Here is an 11426-nt window from a genome sequence, read left to right as displayed (position 1 = left end):
ACAATAGAAGGCAGCCATTTCCCATGAGCCTGGCTAGGCATGTCACTCACGGGAGACAGAGCAGCCCCAGCGGCCGAATGGATTTCGGCTGCTGTCTTCTATCCGATGGTGCATTTAATGGGCACAGGTCAGACTGCATTTCATGGGACTGGTAAATATTTTAGTACACTATTTGGTTCAGAATATTTTTTTTCTTGGTTGTCCTCTAAAACCTAGGTGCGTCTTATGGTCATGTGCGTTTTATGGAGCGAAAAATATGTTTTTCTCATCAGAAGTATATAGTAGTTATGCGACTTTTATCAGTGTCCAGCTGGGCACTGGTTAAAGCTTGTAAAAGGAGTCTCCTAGGCCTCTGCTCTATCAGCAATGGGTTGGGGACAGTAAAAGAAGGGTAGGATCAGAGAAGACAGGCTAAACCCCTTAGGTTCCTCTGAGTACAACAAGCATGATTTACTGCATATACAGACTGATTTTATGGTTGTGGGTTTAGTAACACTTTAATTTACTTAAAAAAAAAAAAAAAAAAAAAGATTAACTGAAAGACAAGAAACTGTTTGTTGCTCATCTGTTTTAATACATTTGTATACATGGTAATAGTGTGATGAATGCCCAGTCTCCATGTGTGTAATTTTTAAAATGGTTGTAACCCCCTTTTGACTACTTCTACCTATAGGTAAGCCTAGAATAAGGCTTACCTATAGGTAGTGGAAATATCTCCTAAACGTGCGTTGTTTAGGCGATATTTCACTTGTAGTCCGCTGATAATGTTAACGGCGCATGCGCGGGGAAGAAACAAACCGCTGTGCCATTTCTTCCCCAGCCTGTGCGCATGCGTTGGAGTGATGTCACGTGACTCTGGCGAATCACAGAGTCAGAGTCCACAGCTCGGAAGATGAGGAGACAGAAGATGGACGATGCCTACACAGGGGACATCGCTGGATTCTTTTGCAGGCAAGTGTCGCATAATGGGCTAGTATGCAATGCATACTAGCCCATTTTGCTTTTAATCTGCAGGCTTTTCAGGCAACAAAAGAAGAAGTAAAACCCATCAGGGTTTACTTCCTCTTTAAATGTGTGTAAAACAAGCACAGAGTATGCAGAAAGAAAACAATTATAGTACAGTTTTGTAATGAAAACCAGAGACAAAAATATACTGGCAGTGAAAAAAAAATAAGCGTTGAGAGCTTCTGGCCATTGCACACCAAGGGGTGCATTTATAAAAATCTGAGATATTCATTCTGCTAAACTGCATGTACATTTGTGAATGGGGCAATGAATGAACTGAAGCCTCAAAAGCAACTGCACATGGGTCTTCTTGACCACGAAAGCACAAGGCAAAAACCAAACTCAGCAGCACTAGTGGATTGACAATGGCAGTAAAAAATAAAACAATTTAAAGTATGAGTAACAGTAAATTGTAAAGATGCACATAAGTCTCAAAAACGATGGTCCAGACCACAGGCTGGTTAATTGCTGTATGCAAAGTATACAACTGAGCCACTATGAGGAGGTTGTAGGTGGTATATATTCTCTTTATCATCATTACTAAACAAAATAAACAAAAAGCACAGACATGCAATAACAAGAAACAAAATGGATGGCCGCAAAGAAGATGGGAAGGTATAGCAACCTCTAATCAATAAAGTCCTCACAGGATTGCACAGAGTTTAAGGGGGCTTTTCAAGGTTACTAATCCAAACCAAACCTTGTGCCCACAATCACTCACACACAGAAAAATAAAGTCTTCTGGGTAGGTTTCGTCCAATACAAGATTGAAAGGTGGAGTCGGTGACATTAGCCGGATCATTTCCCCCCTTTAATGCTTAGAGACTGAAAACATCATTTGTATTCAAAGCTGTAGTGATTATCATTTACATAAAGATTTAGTTTTTCAGGTGTCACAGCAGGCTGATGCTTAGTTTCTGGCAATGTACAAATTTCAAGCTGAAATGATGTTGGCCAAAACTTGAAGGCTAACCAAACGTCCAAAGGGATGCATAGAAGCACGACAGGGTCACAGACCCCCAAAGAAAACCTGTAATGCCAGCTCACTCCAAAAGTACTCTTCCTTGGGCAGATGTATGACTTATTGGGTAGCCAAACAAAAGGAGATCATGCCTGAAATCCCCTGCACCAGAGTTTTTATCCATCCTATGTATAGAAGATAATTTCAGGAATTTGTCCATCCTCAACTGACGTCCCATTGTTATTGCCTGCTGCATAGCAAAATGTGAAGCAAGTCTTGGTGCCAGTCGTAGGAGATTCATGAATAACTTTTCGTAGTCCCTTTGTACCATAGTGCGAATCTGGTCCCTAAAATAGAAGAAGTTTTCAATTCCAGTAATTATATATACACACACAGAACAAAACAGAAAAATGTCAAACTACACTGAAATCTTCAACTCTAGTTGGTATAGAGTAGAAAATCTTAAACACTGTCAAATTTTAATTCCTATCTGGGTTCCAGGTGGGTGAATGCCCATCATTTCCTGTCCATTGCGTTACAAATAAATCTGGAAATAGCAAAAGCAACAGTGTAGACCGCAGATGTCGGCAGCTGCAGAAACCAATGGATGGGTGGGGCAGGAAGTCGAGTGAGGGCAAAATGGCCCCCACTTGACTATGACCTTGGAGAACCGGAGCGACATCAAAATGTCACCATAACCTCTTCCCGACCGGGCCATTATAAAATGACACCGGCAGGAACCCTCCCTCGATCCGGGTGGACGTCATATGACCGTGCGTGACAGGTCCTCTTTATGGAGTGATGTGGGGTCAATAAGACTTCACATCTCTCCTCCAAGCTGGAAAGGCCGAGATATAAAAAATAAAATAAAATTCAGCATTTCCAGCCGCGTCCTTGGCTTTGTTTACTTCCTAATGTAAAAAGGGAGAAAAAAAAAAGTGCGCTAATGGCCAAAAAATATGGATGGACCAGTATGGGGGCAGCAATTGGATGTGGGATATAACGCGAAAACAATGGGAAAGAAAAATTGCGCTAGTTGAAAAGTCTGATGATATGCTGAACACAATCTTGCACAGACATACGGTTATTTAATGCAACACCCAGTGAATGGATCGTAGAAAACCTGCTTACCAGATAGCAGGCTAAGTAAGCAGATGGCTTAAACCCAGCCCAGGCCTTTATCCTAAATGGGTAATCGCAGAGATCCTATGTGGATAGTGATGAACTCCACATTTCGATATACACAGACTCCTGAGTGCCACAGACTCTGTGTGTTTGTATACCAATCAATCCAAAAATAAAAAAAAAGGAAGATCATACCATGAAACCATCTCACTGAGATGTTTTTTGGGCAATTATGTTTTTAAAAAGCACCAAATTAAACCAATATATGCACAAAAACACCCACCATCACATGGATATCCTGCTTACCAGATATCAATCCAAGGAATGCAGATGGCTAAACCCAGCCAGGGCCTTTAACTTAGCAGGAGTATCGCAACTGCTGTATGTAAGCGAATAGCATTCCCAGATGAGTTACCATAAATCTTGTTCCCCATTGATAGTGAAGATGTTAGTTATGACGAAATGCGTCTGAGGAAGTACATGCTGACATCACCGCTCCCTCTCGTGTGGACGGGGTTAGCTTTGTAGCCGACTTCATATTTTTTATCATGAATGTTTATCTTCTAAAGTGCAAGTGCAATTTTATTGTTCAAATAAACCAAAGTTTTAGATGTATTTACGCTATGGTCCATCTAACCTTTCTTTTGGGCTGAATATTGCTTACCCTCTACAGAATATACAGATTTTTGGTAACTCGCCTGGGAGTGCCATCAGCTTACATACCGTAGTTGCGATACTCCTGCTATGTTAAAGGCCCTGGCTGGGTTTAGCCATCTGCTTTCATTGGATTGATATCTGGCAAGCAGGATATCCATGTGGTGGTGGTGTACTTGTCCAAAGATGGTGTTTCTGTGCATATATTGGTGTCACGCCATGATCGTCCTTTTTTGTTTTTTGGATTGATCGGTATACAAACACACGGAGTCTGTGTATATCGGAATGTGGAGTTAATCGCCATCCACATAGGATCTCTGTGATTAGCCATTAGGATAAAGGGCTGGGTTCAAACCATCTGCTTACTTAGCCTGCAATCTGGTAAGCAGGTTATCAATTTGGTGGTGGTGCACCTGCCTACGATCCATTCACTGGGTGTTGCATTAAATAACCGTATGTCTGTGCAAGATTGTGTTCAAAATATCATCAACTAGCGCAATTTTTCTTACCCTTTGTTTACTTCCGTCGGGCCGGATGTGACGTCATGTCGTGCCCTGGCCTCCGAGGGTCATAGAGATGACTGGGGACCATCTTGTTACCAAAAATATCTATGGTAAGCTTCCAGCAATGACTGATTCGTCCTCCGGTTCGACAATCGAACAGGCGAGCACAGAGAAGCCCCGGTTGAACGATCAAGCAGCTGAATGGCCACTATGATTGTTCTTACAGTGCATGGATTCACCGGCTAAAAAAGATGATATCCACATGATGCCTGTAGCTGCAGGCATCGTTCAGATATCCCCACTTAAAGTCCATAACGCCATACAACGTGCCCTGGAAGTGGTTAATGGAACAAGTTGAAGTTAGAGGCTGATTGGCTACAATGCAGAGCTGCACCAGTTTTTGCACTCTCCAGTTTTAGTAAATCAACCCCATAGTATTGTGAAGCTCAGACAAGGTTAAAACTTGAAGCAAAACACTCATGTATACAAAAAAACATGCAATTTAAACTTTCCTGTTGATAATTAGTGCCATAAAAGGGCAATGTACCATTAGGTCAACAGGCAGAAAAGAAAGCAAAATAAATATGAACTGGAAATTAAGAGAAATAGGAGAAGAGAAGCTATAGCTCTTTCGCCTAGCAGTAAAAAGGGTTGCTGGTTCAAATCCCAACCATGACTCTACCTGCTAGAGTTTGCATATTCTTCCTGTGCCTGCGTGAGTGTCCTCTGGTTTCCTCCCACGCTCCAAAGACATGCTGGTAGGTTAATTAAATCCTGTCTAAATTGTCCCTAGTGTATGTATGAATGTTGAGATAGAGACCTTAGAGTGTAAGCTCCTTAAGGGTAGGGAATGATGTGAATGTACAATGTATATGTAAAGCGCTGCGTAAATTGATGGTGCTATACAAGTACCTGAAATAAAATAAATATACCTAGAAATCTGTTAATGCTTAATTCTACAGTGGGTTAATTGAACATTGACTTTTTAATCTTTATGCTGCTAGCATTAGAAAATAGATAGGAAAGTATATTAACTTGTTTTAAACTTTATGTTTTCAATTACTTCCTGGCTTCCAGGCCTAGGCAAATGATGGATATCCAAAGAGTCTTGAGGAAGGGAGGAGGGAAGAAGAGGTTTTCTCAAATAAGTAACATGTATCAGCTGATACATATATGTATAATGAAACTGTTCTACATTGTAAATGTATAAAATGTACATGGCAATATACACAGGCATAGAAAGTGACCCTGCACATTTCAAAAGACCATGCTCGCTTCATCAGGGGTAGATGCGTGTACATTACATCTGTAAGAAATGAGAGACTAAATAGGTATCTACACAATGCTGGCATTATTACAAATGGACCAAGGGGTCTGAAGCACAAGGCCCCATACTTACCAACGACTAGGTCAGACTCCTAGATGCTAAATTCCCAGAGGCGGCAGCAGCATTTGATATATATACAATCCTAGGTTTGCTGACCTTTACTATGTACTTTGGAACATCTTTTGTGGGTCACACACACACTTCACTCATCACCATTTCCTCTACTTTTTTTTCCACTGTCCTCCAGATTCCAAGCCCATGCTAGTACTGAACCATATTGGTTCATGTATACAGTACACATTTACATTGTACTGCTTCACATTTATGCTGCTATGTCAGTATGGTTATACATGCATTTATGTTTCAGTTCTCATTCTCTATGGACATTGGGAGATCCTTGGGGACACACACTCGCATCCCAGCCATGCCTGCCCCCGGTTACGCTCTGTTGGGTTTGGGTTTGTCTTGCCTCCTCAGCTCCCAAGTTGGACGCTTACTGCTGCCACCTCTGGAAATTCAGATGAGTTAAAGGGGTTGTAAAGGTAAAAAAGTTTCCCTAAATAGCTTCCTTTACCTTAGTGCAGTCCTCCTTCACTTACCTCATTCTTTCAATTTTGCTTTTAAATGTCCTCATTTCTTATGAGAAATCCTCACTTCCTGTTCTGTCTAACTACACACAGTAATGCGAGGCTTTCTCCCTGGTGTAGAGAAAGCCTCTCGAGGGGGAAGGGGGCGAGCAGGAGGGTAAAGACGCTCTCTACTTTGCAGAAAGAGAAAGGAGCTGTGTGTTAGTGGGCGTCCTGACGCTCCTGCTCGCCCCCTCAAGAGGCTTCCTCCACACCAGGGAGAAAGCCTTGCATTACGGTGTGTAGTTACAGACAGAACAACAGGAAGTGAGGATTTCTCATAAGAAATAAGGACATTTAAAAGCAAAATCGAAGGATGAGGTAAGTGAAGAATGACTGCACTAAGGTAAAGGAAGCTATTTAGGGGGGAAAAAAAAAAGTTTACCTTTACAACTCCTTTAAGTATGTGACCCACAAAAGATGTTCCAACGTCCACAGTAAAGGTCAGCAAACATAGGATTGTACATACAGGCGAAACAAAAAATTTGAATATCGTGCAAAAGTTAAATTTATTTCACTAATGCAACTTAAAAGGTGAAACCAATATATAAGATAGACCCATTACATGCAAAGCAAGATGGTTCAAGCCGTGACTTGTCATAATTGTGATTATGGCTTATGTCTAAACTAGCTAGCCATTGGTAAGTATGGGGTCTTGTGCTCCAGACCTCTTTGTCATAATACCATCATTGTGTAGATACCCATTTGGTTTCTCGTTTCTTACAGATGTAATACACACGCATCTACCCCTGATCAAGCGAGCATGGTCTTTAGGCGTGTAGGGCCACTTTCTATGCCTGTTTATATTTTATACCGATACATGTACAATGATACTGTTCTACATTGTATGCATCCGCTTGTCAACTTTTCATGTTCATGTATGCATGACAATTTTTAATAAACTGTTACTGCATTTACTTGTGTCATGTGACTGGCTAATTGCATTCACCTCATTCAAAGTCCCAGGGCGACTTTTTGTGTTTTGTTGTATATATTGGGATGGAGGTGTTTTTCGGGTGACACCAGACCATTTTCTCTTTTTAATTGGTATCGGTATTGGTAATGTAGGTATCATTACGACTCCTTAAATTTTTTTCTCAAAACTTTGTCAAGCCAGGTGTTGCCAACAGGACCACCCACAACTTAGCTAAAATGCATGCCATGTATGGCAGGCTGCTGCCCTATTCACTTCTACATGAAAGATCTATTTGAAAGACAAAATCAGGTAACAGAGGAAGGCAAAGTGTTTATGGCTCAGAAGGCTGGGGGAATCAAAAAGGTCAAATTGACTTATTCTTCTTAAAGTGGAACTTTAGTCAAAAAAAGAATTCCCGCTAGACCACTTCATTCTGGCCTGTTTTGCAGGTACAGGCAATCCCCAAGTTACAAACATCAAACTTACAAAAGGTCTCCCTTCGTTTGTAATAATGAGTCAACAGGAAGTGAGAGGAAATCTACCCCTAGGAAGGAAAATTCACTCTTGTAAGTCAATATGGGAAAAGGTGTCTCCACTGAAGCTTTACCACCAATCCTAGTTTCCACAACCAAAAAAAAAAAGTCATAGGGACAGAAAGTGAGGTGAAATCTTCTGAACAGTGACATACAGCAAAACAATAGTTACAGGGGTGTCAACACTTCCCTATGCCATCATAAAAATCCTATTTTTTTTTTTACATTTTTTTGAACAGCTTACCTGTAAAATCCTTTTCTTTAAGTACATCACGTGACACAGAGCTGTACAGTAATAACCATGTGGGTTATAGGCCTACCTTTAGGTGATGGACACTGGCACACCCAAGACAGGAAGTCCTCTCTCCTAGATAACCCCTCCCAGACTGGGAGTACCTCCGTTTTTGTAGCAAAGCAATAAGTATCCCCAGAAGAGGGGCAGGAGCTCTGTGTCCCATGATGTACTTAAAGAAAAGGATTTTACAGGTAAGCCGTTATAAAAATCCTTTTTTCTTTTTTGTAAATCATGGGACACAGAGCTGCATAGTAATAACTATGTGGGATGTCCCAAAGCAATGCCATTTGAGGGGAGGGAGACACCAAAATAAAGCAGGGCGTCAGACGCGAGGACCTATACTGCAGCACACCGATTTTAGTGATTGCATGTACTGAAGACCAGGTTGTGGCCTTGCAGATCTTAATCATGGAGGCTTGGTAATGCACTGCCCATGAAGCACTAACTGCTCTGGTAGAGTGCGCTCTAAATTGAAAAAGTGGAATTCTCCCTTTCAAACCATTAGCCTGAAAAATAACTTGCTGAATCCACTTGGAAATTGATTTCGATGCAGCCTGCCCCTTCCTGGGACCTTCTGGTAGCACATCCATTTTCCAGATCTGAGCAGTAACCTTCAGATAGACCTTAACTGGTCTCACTACATCTAAAGAATGTAATGACTTCTCTTCTGCAGAACTAGGTTCTGAAAAAAATGAAGGGAGAACCACATCTTGGTTCAAATGAAAACCTGACACCACTTTAGGCAGAAAGGTTGGATGAGGACGCAATACCACCTTATCCTTATTAATAATCAAATATGGCTATTTACAAGAAAGAGCAGCCAATTCTGATACCCTTCTAGCAGAGGATAGCCACCAGAAAAAACAATTTCCTAGTCAAAAGGACTAAGGGAATATGGTGTAAAGGCTCAAAGGGCTGCTTTTGCAATGCCGACAGAACTAAATTCAAATCCAATGGACACAAGGGTGACTTAACTGGCGGATTGATCTGTGTTACCCCTGTATAAAGGCCCGAACCAAAGAATGCGTAGCCAGCGGTCTTTGAAACAATTCTGACAAGGCCGAGACCTGACCTTTGATAGTATTCAAGTCCAGCTTCTTTTCCATGCCCAATTGTGGAAAGGCAAGAATTCTACCCATGACATACTTACGCGGATGCCATACATTGGCTTCGCACCAAGACACGTATGCCTTCCAGATTCTATAATATATGACTCTGGAAGCTGGCTTCCTTGCATCAGGTTAAATACTACCGACCGAGAAAGCCCCAGATTCCTTAGAATGTAGGATTCAAAAGCCAAACCGTTAAATTTTAAGTTTGTAATTAATGGTGGAATATTTGGACGAGGTGGAAGGGTCCATGGGTCCAACAGTCATCTTTTTGATTTCTACGTACCAGGAACTTCTGGGCCATCCCAGGGCTACAAGAATCACCAGCTTCCCTTCCACCTTGATCCTGCGAAGAAGCCGTGGTAACAGCTGAATTAGTGAAAACTGATCCCAAGGAGTTACCAACACATCCGTCCCATATGCTAGTGAGTCCCTTGTCCGTGACACAAAGTTGTTCACTTTCTTGTTGAACCTGGATGCCAACAGATCTATGTCCGGGGTCCCCCATCTTTGACATATGACCAGGAAGATGTCGGGTGAAGAGACCACTCCCCCGGAGACAACAGCTGGCGACTTGAGAAGTCTGCCAGCCAATTCTCTATTCCTGGAATAAAGACTGCAGATATGCAAAAGGTACACGTTTCTCTGCCCAGGCCAGGATCTGGTTCACCTCCCTCTAGGCAGCGGGACTCCTGGTGCCCCCTTGGTGATTGATATAGGCCACTGCTGTTGCATTGTTGGATTAAATCCTGACAGGACAGTCCTGTAACTTGAGCGTCCAGGCCTTCAGGGCCAGGCGAGCCGCCCGAATTTCCAGGATGTTGCTGGGCAAGGTCTTCTTGATTACAGACCACCTGCCCTGGACAGTCATCTCATCCAGGTCTGCTCCCCAACCCAAAAGTCTGGCATCTGTTACCACCTTCCAGGTAACTGGGATAAAAGTCTTCCCCTTTTGCAGATTTCTGGGCATCAACCACCAGAGGCTTTGACGCACCCCTGGGGTCAGACACATTGGAAAGTCTAGAGCTTGGATCTTCTTGTTCCAGGCAGAGAGGATACTGTTTTGCAACAGTCTTGAAAGAAATTGGGCATACGGAACGGCTTAGAATGAAGCCACCATCTTCCCCAACAACCGCATACAAAGGCGAATGGAGGAAACCTAATTCGTCTTGACCACCTGTACCAGTTCTCTTATAGAGGAGACTTTTGACCGGGGCAAAAATACCTTCCTCTGGTCTGTATCTATGACCAGACCCAAGTACTCTGGCCTTTTCACTGGTCGTAGGGGCAACTTCTCTAGATTGAGAATCCAACCCAAGTACCCCAGATACATGACTGCTGAGGACACCCTGGTTCAAGCGGGCTAACGACTGATCTACCAGCAGCAGATCGTCCAGTTATGCCAAGCCTGGCCAGCAGCGTGGCAAAAATCTTTGTAAACACACTGGGTGCAGTAGCTAGACTGAAGGGCAAGGCTACAAATTGATAATGGTGCTGCTCTACTTCGGACCGCAGGAACTTCTGGTGAGCGGGGAAAATGGGCACATGCAGATATGCGTCTGATGTTGATTGATGCTAGCAGTTCTCCTCCCCGAAGGGTGGAGACTACCGACTGAATTGATTCCAATGGGAAAGGAGCGTATATATTTAAGAATTGATTTAGACCCTCGAGATCTAGGATGGGTCTGACATCTCCATTTGGCTTTGGCACCGTGAAGAGATTTGAATAGAACCCCAAGCTGTGCTCCTCTGTGGGAATCTTTACCATCACCCTTGAAACAATCGGTCTAGTGCCAGAAATAGAGATCTTCTCTTAACTGGATCTTTGGGAACGCTTGACCTCAGAAAGCAAAGCGGTGGAAACTCTCGCAACTCCAGTTTGTAACCTAGAGATACAGTAGAGATAACCCATCTGTCCTTTATCTCCTCTTGTCAAATTCCTGAGAATTGCAGAAGCCTACCCCCCCCCCCCCCACTCGATCAAGCGGGGGCCCCTCTTCATAAGGAGGCCTTGGGACTCCGTTTAGTAGGTTTTCACTCCCAGGACCTTTGTGTCCCTGGGCTTGACCTTGAGCTTTCTCTTGACCCCGACGACGGAGGCCATCGTGACTGGCTAGAGGCCGACGTCCCTGGCACTGGAGAGGAAGACCGTTTAAAAGGACGCTTACTCCTTCTTTTGACTAGTAAAAAGAGTACTCTTTCCACTTGAAATCTTTTGGATGCAATTGTCCAAATCATTCCCGAACAACCGTTTCCCGTGAAACGAAAACCCAGCAAAAAGCATCTTGCATGGCGCGCCTCCGCTGACCAATTTTTGCCTGTGGGAACACCTGCATACACCAGTTACATGCTCGCCCAAATGCTGCTGTGTC

At 43.0% G+C, this 11426-nt stretch overlaps 1 protein-coding gene across 2 annotated transcripts in view; it reads right to left on the bottom strand.

Annotated features, from left to right (window-relative positions):
• Positions 1–1507: 1507 nt before the first annotated feature.
• The window catches only part of BTBD2 (BTB domain containing 2), a 170925-nt gene continuing 161006 nt past the window's right edge, over positions 1508–11426 (bottom strand). For both annotated transcript variants that reach the window (XM_040322583.1, XM_040322584.1), the window contains exon 9: positions 1508–2313. In XM_040322583.1, coding sequence (XP_040178517.1) covers positions 2152–2313 — 162 coding nt within the window. In that variant the 3' untranslated portion in view covers positions 1508–2151. The remainder of the gene's footprint in view (positions 2314–11426) is intronic.

This window comes from Rana temporaria, chromosome 1 (genome assembly GCF_905171775.1).
Source record: "Rana temporaria chromosome 1, aRanTem1.1, whole genome shotgun sequence".
NCBI classification, from domain to species: Eukaryota; Metazoa; Chordata; class Amphibia; order Anura; family Ranidae; genus Rana; species Rana temporaria.
The sequence above is the reverse complement of the archived record's forward strand: the minus strand, read 5'-3'. Positions and strand labels throughout refer to the sequence as shown.